Genomic DNA, 17,907 nt, shown 5'->3' on the forward strand with positions numbered 1-17,907 from the left:
ACACTGGTCCTCCTTACCCAGTGATATTGTCCAGAGTGTGATTTCTTTCTTATGTGGCTGAGAGGAGAAGGTCAGCAGTGCTTCTGGGGATGCAGATCTGCGGGACCCCCAGAGTTCTTTTCGGCACGATAAGAAATCACGTGTGCGTTTCTGGCTGTCCTCTAATGTGCCCGCTGTTTCTCTCCCTTTCTCATTTGTCACATAGAAACCGAGGTGCTCCTCCGTGTGAAGGACATCAGCCATTTCTTAATGCAAGACATTGCCTTCCTGTCTGGTAAGTAGACTTTCTCATATATTTAGACCAGATAAATGTTTGAATCTATTAGCAAAGTTAGTTTGGTCCCTCTTATATAAGTGGCTGTATAATTTTTATATTTTAATAAACATTCATACATTGTGCATGTAGTTGCTAAAAAATGGACATTTAGAGAATAACTAGAGGTTTGAAATATGTTTAGATATGTGATTAAAACCAGTCTTACCAGTCTTGTATATTGGACGTTTGGGCAAGTCTTCAGCAATCTGTGATGGGTGAAAGTGGAATACATCTCCTAGGTGGGTGCAGGCTGAGTGAGAGGGTAACCACTCAGGTGGCTTCTTTGAGGTTTCCCCCTCCACCATAGCTCTGATGACTTAAATGTTCATTACAAATGCTGCAAGTCACCCTAATTAAGCATCATGTATTAAGGTTTTTTTAAAAGGATTTCATTTACACATGATAAAAAAGTTTACTTTTCTAAAATATGTATAGGTATTTGTATATGTATATGTATTCGTATATAATTTCTAAAAATTGTGATGAAATACACATAACATAAAATTTACCGTCTTAACTCTTCTTTTTTCTTCTCTTTTAATGAAATTTTATTTATTTATTTATTATTTTTATTTTTGGCTGCATTGGGTCTTCATTGCTGCATGCGGGCTTTCTCTAGTTGCGGTGAGCCGGAGCTAGTCTTCGTTGCAGTGCGTGGCCTTCTCATTACAGTGGCTTCTCTTGTTGTGGAGCACAGGCTCTAGGCGTGTAGGCTTCAGTAGTTGTGGCATGCGGGCTCAGTAGTTGTGGCACATGGGCTTAGTTGCTCCACGGGCATGTGGGATCTTCCTGGACCAGAGCTCGAACCCGTGTCCCCTGCATCGGCAGGGACTCTCAACCACTGCGCCACCAGGGAAGCCCATGGAAGCCCATTTTTAAGTGTACATTTCAGTGGCATTAAACACATTCACATTGTTGTGCAACCATCACCACCATCCATCTCCAGAACTCTTTTTGTCTTATAAAACTGAAACTCTGTACCTGTTAAAAAAAATTACCCCTCATTCCTTCCTCCATCTAGCCCCTGGCAACTCCCATTCTACTTTCTGTCTCTAGGTATTTGACTATTCTAGGTGCCTCATATGAGTGGAATCATCGCTGTATTTGTCTTTTTGTGACTTGCTTATTTCACTTAGCTTAATGTCCTCAAGGTCTTTCTATGTTGTAGCGTTTTTCAGAATTTCCTTCCTTTTTAAGGCTGAATAACATTCCGTTGTATGGATGGACCACATTTGTTTATCCATTTATCCATTGATGGACACTTGGGTTGCTTGCGCCTTTTGGCTATTGTGAATAATGCTGCTCAAAAGCATTACATATGTTTAGAGATATAGCAATGGGAAACCACCCTTGTCTTTTTAATTTGGTCAGATATCTAGGGAAAGCTTTGCCTAAAGACAAGCAGATTCCTTTCAGGTGTTCGAGTAACTTGAACTATGCCATTAAACTTTATATTTATTGTATTACACAGATAAGAATTTACGAGTGTATGCACTGTTTGCATGAAAATCCTTCTTAGGTGTTGAGAGTACAAGAGACCATCTTATTCCTTTTAAGTAGTTTAATTATTTCTCCTGAAATGATACCTACATGCTTGGTTTACTAAACACACATTTACTTTACAGATGATCCTAATTGGACACTTCAATCTGGCCTCTGCTTTAATGATTATAATTAGCGGTAATTGTGGTGACTTAATTAATGTGGTTTTATGTTTTATTTTATAAGTGGTATAAATGTGTGGTATGCTTTCACTGTTGAGATTCAGGGATTTTACTGAAGCTTCTTAGTGTTTTTCCAACTGTGTTCCAAATAGAACCACCCTCAGGACCTGTTCCCAGACCTAGATCCCGCTCCACAACTTCTTTCCTTATCTGATTTTTCTAGTTGTTTTAAAAAATGTTTATGCCTGTCGTTTCTTTTGAAGAAAGGGTTCCCAATGGGAAAAATACTGAAAACCCCCAATTCAGAATATAAATATCTCCCTTGTTCTTTTCTCGCATGTTTATTACCTAGTATAGCACTTGTAGATACTCAGCAGTAATAACGGTTTATAGATTAGTCAATGACAATCTGTCCTTAACAAGAACAAACATTCTTTCCTTTGACAGGTATAGTTTGCCTAAGTGTTGCTTGGCAAGTCTAAGTTATATTATATATTATATATATATATAGAGAGAGAGAGCATTATATGTTATATATTATTTATATTCCTAGTTCTACGCCATACAGTACCTATAGAGGCCCTTTGTTTCATGATTGGCTAATCTCTTGGTTCAGAGTTGTACAGTTTCTCCTTTGAGTTCCTTTAAAATTCTTGGGTGGGTGCCCTCATTTTTCATGATTATCTTTCTTCATCCTGCTCTTTAAGTCTAGAATGTTATAAAGATTTATCGTCCTTTGATTTATTACTTTGGTCTAGTTTGATTCAACAGATACTATGGGAATGGGGACCTCCCTTCAGTTTCCGTTGGTAAAGATTAAGGCAAGGAATGAATTTGATCTTTCCCAAGTACACTCTTGTAGAATATGTGTTCTGCTTTTGTTGGGTGGAGTGTTCTAGAAACGTAAATTAAGTCACAGTGCTGAGATTGTTATTCGGGTGTACTGTTTCCTAATGAACTTCCTGTCTACTTGTTCTATCACTTATTGAGAGGGGTGGTGAAATTTCTGACTAAAATTCTGGATTTGTTTATTTCTCCTTGCAGCTCTATCCATTTTTGTTTCATGTATTTTGAAGCTCTGTTATCAGATACATAAGCACTTAGGATTGTTATGTCCTCTTGATGAATTTACTGCTGTTTGATTATCAAATGATCTTCTTAATCTTGATTCTGAAATCTTCTTTGTCTAAAATTAGACACCTTCCTTTTGACTACTTAGCATGATATATCTTTTTCCATCTTTTTGCTTTTAATGCATTGTGCCTTTATATATATATATTTTTTGTGTGCCTTTATATTTAAAGTGTGTTTCTTGTAGGCAATATATAGTTGTGTCTTGATTGTTTTATCCAATTTGATGATGTCTAACTTTTAATTGGGGTGTCAAAATCATTTACATTTAATGTGATTATTCATGGCTCAGTTTAAACCTATCATTTACTGTTTGTTTTCTATTTGTCCTATTCTTTGTTTTTTTCCCTCCATTTTTGCTTTCTTTTGGAATTAGTTGCTTTATCATTCTACTTTCTCTCCTTTGCCTTTGTCATAGTTTTATTGCATATTGAATATTTTTATATCCTGTACCTTTATTCACTTAAATTTAGCCAAACAAGAATTACAACTAAACCTCTCAAAAAAATTCTTTTAGCAAGCTAAATTCAAAGGCCACAGTACAACTTTTCCCCTAAAATAATCTTTCAACTTCCATTTAGCACTAATATGCATTGAGCACCCACTCTGTGCCCAGGTGTTAGGCTGACTACAGAGTGGGACCTTAGGCACATGTAAGGCTCATCCCTGCACTAGGTGGCTTTCATTCTCAATCCTCCAGGCTGCGTAGAGGGCTGTGGAGTGGGGTGCACACTGAATTTTAACCCATGGAGAATTTGTGGTCTTTCTTTCTTTGCATTAGTAAGATTCCTATTCCATTGCTTATATTGTTTCTTCCACCAATCCGTTAGAACATCACTTATTTCCTATAGTTTGTATCCTATACTCTTCATGCTCACCATGACTCTAAGTGGTCAATTTTATCAAGGTTTCCACTTGTTATCAAGCTGTCAGTGACTCACTTGAATTTAGGCTCATAGCATTGGTATAGAAACAGTTATTTCCCAATACCCATGGTTGTCCAATATGAGTGATCAGCTCTATTTTCAACTGCATTTATTATACACATTCTGTGAAATTTTTTCTCATTTTGCCTTCTCTACTCCCTCCCTCCCCTCTTTCTTTTTCTTTCTTCCTTCCTTCCTCCCTCCCTCCCCCTTCTCTTTCTTCCTTTCTTTTCTTCTTTCTTTCTTTCTCTCTCTCTGTCTCCCCCCCCTTTCTTTCTTTCTCCCTTTTTATTTCAAAACCACCCTGCTACTTTTTAGACTTCAGCAGGAGCATGGTGCCGTTTTGGTTTCTGTGGAGATCATCATCCTTATAAAAGTTGCATTGGCCCCAGACTGTCTTCTAACCAGCCCTCTCAAATCTAAAATCCTCTTTCTTGCATTGTTGTCACATAAATGCTAATTTGTTTTTTTATACTATTTTAGGTGGCCGGGGAAAGGACAATGCTTGGATCATTACGTTTCCGGAAAATTGTAATTTCAGATGCATACCGGAAGAGGTGATAGCAAAAGTGCTGACTTACTTGACGTCTGTTGCAAGGTATAGCATTTCATTACATTTGTTTTCAGTTTGCTTTCTATTGGCTACCCATTTGAATGTAGTAACAGGAAAATGGTGTTTTAGTGTGGCTTTTGTTATTGTAAATGATCATAAGACTCACCTTCAGAGTAGATAAGAAATAACTTGGGGAAGCTGACAGCTACCTAAATTGCTATAAAAATTATACTGAGGGCTTCCCTGGTGGCGCAGTGGTTGCGAGTCCGTCTGCGGAGGCAGGGGACACGGGTTCGTGCCCCGGTCCGGGAAGATCCCACGTGCCGCGGAGCGGCTGGGCCCGTGAGCCATGGCCGCTGAGCCTGCGCGTCCGGAGCCTGTGCTCCGCAACGGGAGAGGCCACAACAGTGAGAGGCCCGCGTAAACGCAAAAAAAAAAAAAAAAAAAAAAAAAAATTTTACTGAGGCTCTATGAAAACCAAATTGGGGGCCTAGAAGTATTTGTCCCCATGCAGAAGAAGATAGGTTAAAAATGATGGTCATACATAAAGCCTTTAATTCGCCTAAAAGGAACTCTCACTAGCCAGTAGCTAGACAGCTATTCTTCATTTCTTCCAAGGATAAAATAAGAAGACCGAAAGTTAAATAGACTCAAAAGTGATATTGGAATGGATTAGGAGTTACTTGATATTAGAAATCATTTGAGATGAGAATGCTTTAAGGGGAAAGTTTCAGATGCTTCCTTAAAGATTTTATTTAGGTTGAAAACAAATTTTTTAAAGGAAACATTTTCTGGTTATTAATCCTGAAGACTAAGAAGGCAGGAATCTAAAATCATAATATTGTGAAGAAGCTCATGAACAAAAATCAAATCCCAGAAAACTAAATTTACACGGCACCCCTTAAAGCTTGAAAGTGGTCTTTTTAGGGCAAATAAAAGTTTTATTATCCATTACACTGCCTTCCCTCAAGGAGCAGGCAAGAGGTAAGAATATGTATTTAACAGTGTTTTTCTGAATGAATGAATGGATCATTGACTCCTGATGGATTGCCGTGAAGTTACATCTGACGTCATGAAGGACAGCTGTCTATAAGGTTTTCCCATGCCCCAAATCATAGTATTCCGAATCCATTTTAGTGGCCTACCTGCATGACACTATTACTTGCCTATTTAAAAGATTGACATTAGTGACAAAAAAGAAATTTTAAATAGCGAGTAGTGGAATATGGAATTAAATTGGCTTTCCATTGTAGCACTTTGTGATAACTTTCCAAATCTGTCTTCAGGCAAGACATCACATGTAAATGAAATAATCAGAAGTAAGGACATATCTAGCAAAGTTGGGTTATTACTAAGAAAAACAGAGTATTTCCTCTCATCTTGTAGGCAAAATGAATCTGACTCCCGATTTACCATTATTCTTGATCGAAGACTGGATACCTGGTCTTCTCTCAAAATCTCTCTCCAAAAAATCTCAGTGAGTACCAATTTATTCTACAGTAACTTTTTTTTTAAATAGATCTTTATTGGAGTATAATTGCTTCACAGTGCTGTGTTAGTTTCTGTTGTACAACAAAGTGAATCAGCCATATGCATACATATATCCCCATATCCCCTCCCTCTTGAGCCTCCCTCCCACCCTCCCTATGCCACCCCTCTAGGTGGTCACAAAGCACCGAGCTGATCTCCCTGTGCTATGCGGCTGCTTCCCACTAGCTATCTATTTTACATTTGTATTCTACAGTAACTTCTTGACTTTGTTTTGCATTATGCTTTCTGTTTGTGGGTTACAGCTTATTTTGATACTGATGGAGACAATAAAAATAGATGGAATGGGGAGGTGGAAAACTAGAGAGGCGAATTGGTAGAGGAGATTGAGCTAACCAACTCTACCCAAAATAAAACCTAATAGGAAAGAATGGGTAGTTAATGGTTCAAGTTGAGTGAGAAGTGATTCATGGTCCCCTATGCCTTTCAAAGCAAGGCAGTTTTTTTATGAGAACTGCTTTAAAAATGGAAATAGCTGTGTTGCTGTATATTCATTATATATGGAAAAGTATAAAGAAGAAGGTTTAAAACAATAGTCAATAATCGAACCGTCCAGAAATAAGCACTTTTTAACATTTTGGTGTGTATCTTTCTAGACTTTTCTTTCCCCTGGGGTAGAGAGGGAAGGGAGTCACCTGCAAAATGACATATTGTCCCTATTGGAAGCTAGTCCCCAGCTCTCCAAGACCCAGAGAGAAAAAACAGTTTCCCTAAAGGAGACAATATGAGAGATGCAATCCTGCCCACAGCCAAGATGATCTCTTACATTATTATGCTCATCTACATATTGTCTGACACTTCTCTTTCATAGAAGAAGAGGGAGGTGAGGAACCCATAGACTCCTCCCGAGCTGGTAAGAGTGGGGCTGTCTGCAAAAGTGCCGTGCAGTCAACTTCCTCTATCAGACCAGAATAGCTGGGAATCAATATATGTTTTTCTTTGAGAGTCCAATGTCATCAGCCATCTGAAATTCTTCCTTCGTCTCCGGACTCACGCGGGAGGCCACAGCCAGCAGAGGCAGTTGGTTTAGTTGTGAAGACAAGACAAAAATGTAGGTTGTTGGACTTCTGAGCCAGTGTTCATTTTGCTCTACTAACTTGCTGACGAGTGTAAGAAATACACTGGCACTCACATGGTAAAATGAATGAGATCATTATTCTTCTCATACCCAGTATGAATTATTCCTCATCTTGGGCAAGTCAGCAAGGTAGTTTTTTGTTTATTTTTTATAACAGAAGTGTTTAATCCTAAGCAATGAAGAGAAGAGTTAATACCACATTCATACAAGTTACCAAAATAAAATAGTAAAACCTCGATTTTGTATAATACATTTTTGCTTTTTCAAAGGCATTCACATTTATTAAGTAATGTTGATTCTCTTCGTTTCCTGATTAAGTCCTGTGGGCAGGTATCGTTATAATTGTCCCATAGATGAGGGAATTACATTGATATACGCATTTTGGAAAGATTACATGTTGAATCCAAGGTCAGGAGCAAGAATTGAATTTTCATGAACTGCAGTTGGTGACCTTTCCACCTGCTGCTTCCTATCATTTTCCAAATGACATGTGGATAGACAAATACATTAAATTTTTTTTTAGAAAAAGGTAAAAATTCCTTTGGAGAGAGTACATCTGGCGTCCGGGTACTATTGAGCTCTGTCAATGGGCTGAATCATATAAAAGGCATTTATTGTGCCCTGGCCTTTAGGATCGGTCCTTGGGCTTATTGAGCAGACTTTAGTTTATGACAATAATCGATTATTTAATACTAAATATAGCACTTGTTACAATAAAACATTTTTTTATCACCCAGCCCAGCGTTTTCTCTTTTGGCCAAAACTACCTGCTTGATGAGATTAATTTTCATTGAGTGACTGGTTGGCACATGGCATCAGTTTTTTGGTAAAGTTTTATTTTTATTTATCAAATAGATTGCTTAGAACAGAGGTCTTGTTTTTCCCAAAAGAGAAATACAAAATTGGGTCTTGATAGTATTGATTTGGGGTCAACAAAGGAATAATGACTTTGTTGACCCCAACAGAAAGGGGAGGTGATGCTCCCCTTTCTGTTTCCCTAGGGAATGCTCTCTCAGGGGGGAAGTGTGAAGTATGCCCAACAAAGAGCTTTGAGCCCAAGGTCGCTTTACTTGCATAACAGTCGGGCAGGAGTGGGAGGTGGGGGGACGGCAGGTGACGATGACATGTAACTGGCTATAGATTAGTTTAAGCGTTGTTTCTTTTTAGCATTTTAAATGTTTCTGCTTATGGTAGAGCTTCTATACCCATACTCAAAAGCACATTAATTATATCTCAACCATTAATAGCCATTGGACACTGTTTGCAATAGAGGTAAATATTGAATGCAAGCCAATTTCAAGAACAAAAGTTGACATTCAGAAAGAATTTCTGGTGAAAATGGCCATTGTATAGATAGGTCTAACTGTCTTCAGTACATTATTTTAAACTAGTGTCTATGAAGTAATTATATAATTCAATTTGAAGATCTTAATTTCTAGATTCCAAAAGAAACTACGCAGTTAGGCTATACTTCATAATGATAAGAGACAAGATTTTTTATTTTTTAGTTATACATTTTGGGGAAATGTTCATTTGGGAGAGCATCCTATCCATCTTAGAAAGTTTGCACGTTCTGCTCTTTCTAGATTATCATCAGGACAAAATTTCACAAGCTATTAACCTTTCACAAGGCTTAAACCCAGAATAGAATATAATTAAAAAAAAAACAAACAGAATTGAATTTCAAGTTACAGACCAGGGTAGGACAAGATTAAAGATATCAGTTAATACTACCTTCACAAAGATTCTTAGCATTCCACCTTAAAAATCAAATTGCGCAGAGGAGAAAGCCAGTCCCATCTAGCCCCTAGGAGGAGAGTCATTTTTTTTTCCTTCCTCCACTCCCTGGACGAGGCTGATCTTCTTGAGCAGTCCAGCACCAGCTAATCCATGAGGTTCAATCAGGCTAAGTAATTGGGGGAATGTGTCGACTCTGAATTACAATGAGCAGCAGGGAAGGCTCTGTCAGCTGACGAATCAGGGATAGTGGTTTTTTTGCAGCGCTGCCACGGTGGTAATGGAAGCAGCTACGGTAGCTTTGTTTGATAGAGATTTTTGGCTGCCGCTTTTAAATACTACCTAAGAAGCGGCTCATATTTCATCAATGTGGCATTGACAATTGGAAAAGAAGAGTGTTATTGTGTATAGGCGAGATGGCAGAAGCAACTCCCCCGAGAGGCAAGATGAGGTTCAGAAGGAATGCGGTAAGGGCTCTGCCTGCAGTCCTGGAAAGCCTATTCCCAAGTTCAAGTGCAGGGATGCGGCAGCATGGTGCTATAGCACAAACTGCTGAATGGGGCTTTTAAGGACAGAGGGCGAGAATGGAGTCTTGTGTTTGCATGGACTGCATTGATGTGATTCCTGTGATACGGACATAGGGGAATGTTAAGGCCAAGGAGGTAGAATGTAATTTCAAAATCTAAACGTGATCGAGTTTATGAGGAAGCACCATCCGTCATGGTACTTGTTCAAGACTGTATGAGCAATTTTGAATCGTTGGACAGAGTAGCTTTAAGTGACCAGTTAAAATAATATCTAACAAAAGGATTCGTCCTTCCTTTCACCATGGTCAAGTAGAGTATGATATCATGGACAGACCTGGAGACGACTTCATCAGCATTTAAAAAGGCAGCCCTTCCTGGGTGTTACCGGACAAGTGAAAAAATGCTGAAGTCTGATGATCTGAAATCTTTCTGATTTCATTTCTTCCCCATATTCAAACTTGAAAGACGCAGATTTCTAGCCTGTTGACAACTGTTTCTTAAAGGAAAAAAAGTGACTCACTGTTCTTGATAAGCTAGACTCTCCTTTCAGATACATTTTCAAATTTTCCCATCGTTGGTTCACTTGTATACTAAATTCCCAGCAAATTTCTGAAGGGATATTTAGATGTATTTTGGAGAGATACAAAATAACACTAGCTAATTTGATAACTAACTGGTCATCAGCAAGGTTTTCAGGGCTACTCTTTTTCTTTCAAAACTTAAGGTAATATTCTTGATGTTATGATTTAAAATATAATACTTGCTTATTTAAATAATCAAGACAACACACAAAAAATAAGAAAGTGAAAATCAGTCATAGAAAAAAATGACACTTGGAATCAAAAGTAAGATCAGGGAAATAAACCAGTAAGAATTTTATTGTTGTTGAATGACAGTAACATCAATGGGTGAGTAAACGGTTTATTTTCTAATAAAGCTCTTGGCACAAAATGGTATATTAAAAATTACAGTTTAGGATATGAATCTTTTGTCTCCAGCTCTACACATGATTTTGTATTATGGGAATAATAGCTTCAGACTTTTAACAGACAATTCATGGTGCACAAGAGATGCCTGTGTATATGCTTTGCAATACTGGGTGCAACTGACATTAGTACTTATGTTATCAAAAGTAATTTACTTAAGCTTTCAGAAAATTCCTAATTCCTTTATATGCATAGATGTTTTCTCAGTTCTGAACTTTGTTTCGTGTAGATGCACATCCCTTAATATACACACAAATTAATACAGCACACAAGTACTCAGTGAATAGATATATCTAGTACTGTGCCACACACAACATGGGTTACAAAGGTAAACATGGAATGGCTACAGAGCTGAAGGAGCTTTCAATCTAGTAGAGAAGGTAGGACATGTTCATAAATAACTATTAAATAACTATTATGAAAGAACTTCTAGTTGGTAGGGAAGGGCTCACAAAGGAGATGACGTTTGTTTGGACCTTAAGGAAGAGCATATGTGTCTATTACCTTTCTTGGTTTCTTTCTTCTCTTTTTCTCTCAAATGAATTACTTTAAGTGGTCCCTATAAACAGCTAGCTTGAAATGAAATTGATTGGATTAAGCCTGAAGCCCAGAACTATGGTGGAAGACAAATTTGTTCTGCTTGCATGCATAGGGGCTGACCAGAGTGAAAAATTTGCAACTCAGTTGGTGACACCATAGTTTGACTTGGAAGGATCTCTGGAGTTGGGCTGATTCTAGAGGCTATGATAGGTAGCACCTGGAAGGATGGTAGCAGTGGATTTAAAGTCCAAAGAGAGGCTTAAACTGGCTACTTGGTGGAAATTGCAATGAGTGTGAACAAGTGAGGGGGTTGAGAATGGATATGGGACAAGAAGGGCGAATCACAAGGAAAAGAGTATTGCCTGGGACTGTCCCACTCCTGAGATCCCTTGGCAAGTTATTTGGCTATCTGTGGAATAACTCTTCCTTTCTGTACCCTTTAAGGGTGGGGTATGTGGGAAGAGTGCGGGAGTAGCTCATGGCCTTGGAAACTCTTCTCTGCAGTTTGAGGTCACGAGATGTTTCCCAACTTATTCTAACGTGATGGTGTGGACCTTATCGAGGTCAGTCACATTGCCAACAATTCAGTATTTTATATTCTGTAACAGTTATATTCTGTAACTATAACAATATGAAATTATAATAGTTTTGTTCAGTAGGCTCCACGATGCTAAATTGTTTCAAACATTTGTTTTTCTGTTAGTATTTGTCCTATTTTCTAGATGTCAAGGTCAAGTTATTCCTAAATGCCAGGCAGCAAGTCTGAGTTTGCATTCAGCCTGTGCGTTAAGTACGTGTCCTGGGAAGGGTTAAGGGTCCTGGAAAGAGCTTGTCCTTAGCATTCAGACTGGCCTGGTTTCCCTCTTATTGTGACTGCATTTCTCTGCCCTAAAGATGCAAAGAAAAAGCTCTAGGAATATAAATTGTTTTCATAGTAAAATAATCAAATTTTTATGTGGCATCAGCCACTGTAAGCGTTTTTAAAGAAATAACTAGAATAACTGAAAAGCGAGCAGGGGGTGTATGAATTGCCTGTCTGAGATGCCGCACAAAAGAATATTAAACAAGGTTAATTTCCAGACTTCAGTAGTGAAAAAGCGATGCCTTTTGTCATTGTTATTGCTGTCCAAACTGCCGTGAGGCCATATAACTGGGTGATCTGAAGACAGGCATGAGGAGAAGGGAGTAAATGTCTTCTCCAGGAGGGGAAGGGGAGAGAAAACGAATTCTGTGCACCTTAACTTGAAGAACCGGTCGGAGCTGCTGCCGAGGGCTGGGGTGGGGCCGTGCTCAGAAACGGGAGAAATGGCTCTGCGCCCTATGAAGACAGGCGGCATGTTCATTTTTACTGAGGCGCCTTTAAGCAGTCACATGTTGGAACTCCAAAAAAAAAAAAGCCTGCAACCAGTGCCTAAAACCAGTGCTGTTTCCTCTCTCATGCTGCATGCTTTTTTTTGGTAAAGAAGAAAGCAATAAAAGAAAACGAGACTGACCCTTGCTCACATCTTTTTGCTTTTTTGACAGGCTCTCAAAAACGATTTATAGTTTGAAAATCTAGGGTTTGATTTTGGAGAAAATAGGAACTGTGCCTTTTCATGTTTATATAACCATCCAGATTAGAGATCTTTAAGGCAGCATACCAGAGAATGTAGAAATGTAGTTTCCCCAAACCGAATGGGAAACCTCAGGGGGCTTGCGCTATATTTGCTATATGTGCATCTGATCCTGTTTATGATATGTGATATGCTGTTTGAATGTTCATTTCAATAGCGGCTTTAAAATAGATTATCTTGAATCTTTTAGTTATGCAGACATCTGTATATAAAGAATAGAATCTGTCTCTATACCTATTTGTATGCTCACATGCAAACACATGCAGACTGACCCTAAAGCCAAAATGGCCTTTCAGGTTAAAATTTCTCAAGAGTGCCCTGTCCCCTCCAGATTCCCATAGCCAGCGATCACAGCCAGAGAAGTGGACAGAGCGTTGATACTGGCCCAGGTTCAGATGTATGAAGCTTTAGTTCCAAGGTTGCAAACTGGTAGTCCATACATGTGTTTTGTTGAGATCATCCAGTGCTTTAACAAACTTTCCATTTGTTTCCCATCTTTGAAAATCGTGTTTCCCACAGAAGTCTGGATTTCTGGCTTTTGAGAAATCACAGATTAGGCAGAGCTGGGCCCACCTTCCCACATGACAGCGTTTAGCTGGAACTGACTAGTTGTGAAATGAGGATAAAAGAACCTATTGCATGTAAAATACTTAGTATGATGTCATAATATCATAATGAGGAGAATTCTCATAATAGTCATTCAATAAAAAGCAACACTCCCACCCATGGCCAGCTAGCCAATCTCCTGTCCCTACCTTAAGGCTTTGAGGGGTCCTGAATACATGTAAATATATGTACATGTGTGTGTGTATATATATATATTATGCTGGAGAGAAGCTATTAAAAGTCATTCACATGAGGTTGTGGTTTTACTATAACTAGTTTGGCACCTGTGTAAATTTGGGTAAGTGAGTGGGACTGGGATTCATGGGATCTAATGCATGATTTAGTTTTCTAAAAAAATAACTGACAAATCACATGAGTTGTTTGAGTGCCACCCAAGTGTTTAGTAGTTTTGCCTACTAAATAATAACTGTTGCCTACAAGTTATTTATTCCTTCAAATGGCTTAGATTTGAGAGTAGCTGTTGGGTTAACAGAATCCATGTATTCTAGGAAGATTTGCGTGGCAGCTCAATAAAGATTCTAAAATTATCCTATAAGGAACAACATTGCAAATGTAATTATACAGGCAGTAAATGAAGTGTTCATCCTTGATAGGGTGTTTTCTTTAGAAATGCAAATATCTGTGGGCTTTTAAAAATATGTATTTATTTATTTATTTGGCTGCATTGGGTCTTAGTTGCAGCACGCAGGATCTTCGTTGCAGCATGTGGGATCTAGTTCCCTGACCAGGGATTGAACCGAGACCCCCTGCATTGTGAGCTCGGAGTCTTAACCGCTGGACCACCAGGGAAGTCCTATAGGTTTTCTGTGATAAGCAAATCACTAAACATTTTGAAGGAATTAAGGGAGGAGAAGGTATGATAAAATAATCAGGAAGTTTTACTTAAGAATGATCTCCTTAGAATGTAGAAATATCTTTAGAAGCATTTTATTCCGCTTTCAATGTTTGGGATAAGCCACTTTATCAAATAGATGGAATAACTGATTTAGCAAAACAGCCAGCATGAAACCCCTGACTTGGGAGCAGCTGAATACCCGCAAACCCTGCCTGAACTCTCTTCTCCATGGATGCTGTGAACAGTGATTCTGCTTCTCTCTCCTCTCTACTTTGTTCCCTGCTGTGTGATCAGCTGTCCCAGGGCCTGGCTGCTTGTTCTCCTAGGAGTGGCAGGTTAGAGACCAGGGCCTGACCTCAGGGCAGAGAGTTGCCACATGATCTTCTCTGCTCCCATAGTATCACCACCCCCACCCCGCCCCCACCAATTTTGGAGGTGGGTCAGTATTCCAGGCTTTAAGTTAGTCATCGCTAGGGTGTTGCATCTAGAGATTTCCAGTGCAATACCAGAGAATATGACATTAAGGAAAGTCAGAGACAAAAAGACAAATGAGAGCAGATCAACCTAGAATCCATGAAACAATAAAAGTAATAGTGCTTTAAGTGTTGGCAAAAGTAGGATGCTTTCGATTTCATTTAAAAGTGAAAAAATAAGCTGGGGCAAGGCAGGTTAAGTATAATAATTATGCTGGTAATATGCCCATGTGAAGGAGAAGGAAAGGCTTAACTCCTAAAGTGAATAGGATAGAAATACACTTAGTGCTGTCAGTCTAGAAGTAGGTCCAGAGTTCTCACAAGTCCCTGTCAGAGTTTCCCCTTAAGCAAGCCTTTATCCATATCCCGAAAAAGTTTTCTACCTAAGTCTGCTTGTTCTTCTTTAGGTCCAAGAACCCAAGGTAAATTAAAACAACTATCTTATTAATTTTTTTAGAGTTGACAGAGTAGCTTGATAGTCATTATTTCTTTTAATTCTTATAATAACTATGGCAAGTATGTACCATTCTTAGCATAAAATATGATAGACATTATGTGCATAATAGATGGTAGGGTACACATTATCATTGGGACTCTCTGTCTCTACTTCCAGTTCTCTATATACATTGTTGGCTTTGTTCTTTGGAATAAGCTTCCTCTAGCAGCAGGGGTCATGGCTATCAGTAGCTCTGGAACTGCACCCTCAAAGTTTCCTTCCCTCAGCAATAGTTTGAAAAACCCTAGTGTGGGACTTTTTACATTAAATTTTCATCCCACTTCAAATCATTGTGTGTTAGAAGGGCAAGGTCATGAAGAAAGAGAACAGTTCTCATTAGAAAACAATATTAAGAATAATAAGAGGTTGGGCTTCCCTGGTGGCACAGTGCTTAAGAATCTGCCTGCCAATGCAGGGGACACGGGTTTGAGCCCTGGTCCGGTAAGATCCCACATGCCGCGGAGTAACTAAGCCCGTGCGCCACAACTACTGAGCCTGCACTCTAGAGCCCACGAGCCACAACTACTGAAGCCTGCATGCCACAACTACTGAAGGCCACACGCCTAGAGCCTGTGCTCCACAAGAGAAGCCACCACAATGAGAAGCCCGCGCACCACAACGAGGAGTAGCCCCCGCTTGCCACAACTAGAGAAAGCCCACGTGCAGCAACGAAGACCCAACGCAGCCAAAAATAATAAATAAATAAAACAAATAAATTTATTTTTTAAAAAAAGAGTAATAGGAGGTTGTCTTAGTCCTTATGGGCTGCTATAACAGAATAGCATAGACTGTGTGGCTTATAAACAACAGAAATTTGTTTCTCACAGTTCTAGAGTCTGGAGTCCAAGATCAAGGTGCCAGCAGATTCGGTGTCTGGTGAGAGCCTACTTGCTGGTTGGTTCATAGATGGCCATCTTTTCTCTGTGTCTTCACATGGCATAACGTGTGAGGGAGCTCTCTGGGGTCTCTTTTGTAAGGGCACTAATCCCATTCATGAGGGCTCCACCTTCATGCCCTAATCATCTCCTGAAGCCCCCACCACCAGATACCTTCACTTTGTGGGTTAAGTTTCAACATATGAATTTTGAGGGGAGGGGAAGTAGTTTCTCAGGAAGGGAGAGGGTAGTACAGATATCGCCACCTAGAGGAGTTTTCAGGTAGATAGCCATCCCGATTTGTGTCTATTTGTAATCATTGTTTAGTTTATTGATTTAATTTTGCGCTCCTTTCTTTTACCTATTTGTATCACACTCAGTTCTCTTTCCCTGACTCTAGTTCTCATCGCCACTTGTTTATGTTTTTATCATCATCTCAAGTTGAATTTTAAAAATCTCCAGTTTTGAATGTCATTTCAGAGTCTAGGTCTTATCCCTCTATGAAAGTTATTCTTTTTTTTTAATAGACTTTATTTTTTAGAGCAGGATTAGGTTCACAGCAAATTGAGCAGAAAGTACAGAGTTCCCATATACCCCTGCCTCCACAGTATCTTATTAACTTTTGTTTTATAGTTTTCTTCAATTATTAATATTCCAGCATTCCTAAAAGATGACTGTATTTTAAACATTTTGGACATATTTTGCTTTATTACGCTTTAACCCACTGTTCTGAGACTGATGACTCCGAACTCTACATTCCCAGTGTAGGCTTCTTTCCCTCCTTACTTGTATGTCCATTTGTCTGATGGACATCATCAGATTGTCCTAATGACCCTTCCAACAGGTCAAGGAATGGGAATCGTATCATATCCCCCTCCTGAAAACCTGCTTCTCTTGTGTTCCCATGTCAGTGAGGGTCGTACCATTCACCCAGTTACTTAAGCCAAAAATCTGGAAATTGATTGTCCTAGTCTTTCCTTTCTCATCAGACACAGCCAGTCATCATGCCTTGCAGAGAGTACCTCCTAAATTCTACCCTCATCCCTGCTATTGTTGCTCCAGTTCAGAAACTCACCATCCCTGGCTTGGAGGACTGTTCCAGCCTTCAGGCTCATCTGTTTGCTTCCACTCTTGTCCAAATCCTGTCCTTTTCCAGAGCCAAAGTGATCCTTCTAAAATGCAGATCTGATCGTGTTGCTCTGCTGCTTAAAAACTCTTGAGTCTCCCTTTGCCGCCAGGAAAAAACCCAAGGTCTTTCCTGATCTGGCTCCTGCTCATCTTTTTAGCACCATCTCCCATTGCTGCACCCCTCCACTCCCATCAGCATTTTCCTCTAGTTTTCTGGACTGGGACCTCTTGATGTGGGGCAGACTCGGGTGCCGACTCAGACTTCACCAGCTGGGTCAAGTTATACTTAAACTCTATGAGCCTCACTATTTTTTGTTTGTAAAAGAGGATAGCCTAACTAATTCACAGGATTATTATGAAGAGGAACTGTGATAATGTTGGCAAAATACTTCGTATACAGTAAGCATTTGATATGTGGTGTTTTATCATTTATATCAGGCTATACTATTCCACCCCTTGCAAATTCTGCATAGTGCCCTCCTTGTCTTTTGCATTCTTTCATTTAATGATTATTTCTTGACCACCTACTATGCGCCAGTATTCTAAGAAGCTGGGAAACATGGGTGCACCAGAACAAGATTCTAATCCAATTTATTCCTCTTTATGGGAGACCTTTTTGACATTCCTAGGTCTAGGATGCTCTGTGCTACCACTTCCTGTTGTATATTATTCTAATTCCCTTGTTTCATTGATCAACTTATCGTCCTATAGAGTAAATGATACTAATGGACTCTACTATTAGATTGTCATTTTCTTGCAAGCTGGGTAGGGACTATATTTTATTAATTTGTGTACACCAAGTGTTAACAGTGCCTGATAATCATTCACTTAAATACATGGAGTAGGACACGTAG

The 17,907-nt window shown here is 39.2% G+C and overlaps 1 protein-coding gene across 2 annotated transcripts in view; it reads left to right on the forward strand.

The window, feature by feature from the left end:
* The first annotated feature begins 210 nt into the window (after window positions 1-210).
* MCF2 (MCF.2 cell line derived transforming sequence) overlaps window positions 211-17,907 on the forward strand; it is a 64,414-nt gene continuing 46,717 nt past the window's right edge. The window contains exons 1-3 of one of the 2 annotated variants that reach the window (XM_073798854.1): window positions 211-274; window positions 4,521-4,635; window positions 5,977-6,067. In XM_073798854.1, the coding sequence (XP_073654955.1) occupies window positions 250-274; window positions 4,521-4,635; window positions 5,977-6,067 (231 nt within the window). In that variant the 5' untranslated portion in view covers window positions 211-249. Of the gene's footprint in view, window positions 275-4,520; window positions 4,636-5,976; window positions 6,068-9,122; window positions 9,421-17,907 lie in introns of those variants that run through there. The other variant, XM_019919084.3, reaches the window with a different exon arrangement.

The sequence above is a fragment of the Tursiops truncatus genome, chromosome X (genome assembly GCF_011762595.2).
Source record: "Tursiops truncatus isolate mTurTru1 chromosome X, mTurTru1.mat.Y, whole genome shotgun sequence".
NCBI lineage: Eukaryota > Metazoa > Chordata > Mammalia > Artiodactyla > Delphinidae > Tursiops > Tursiops truncatus.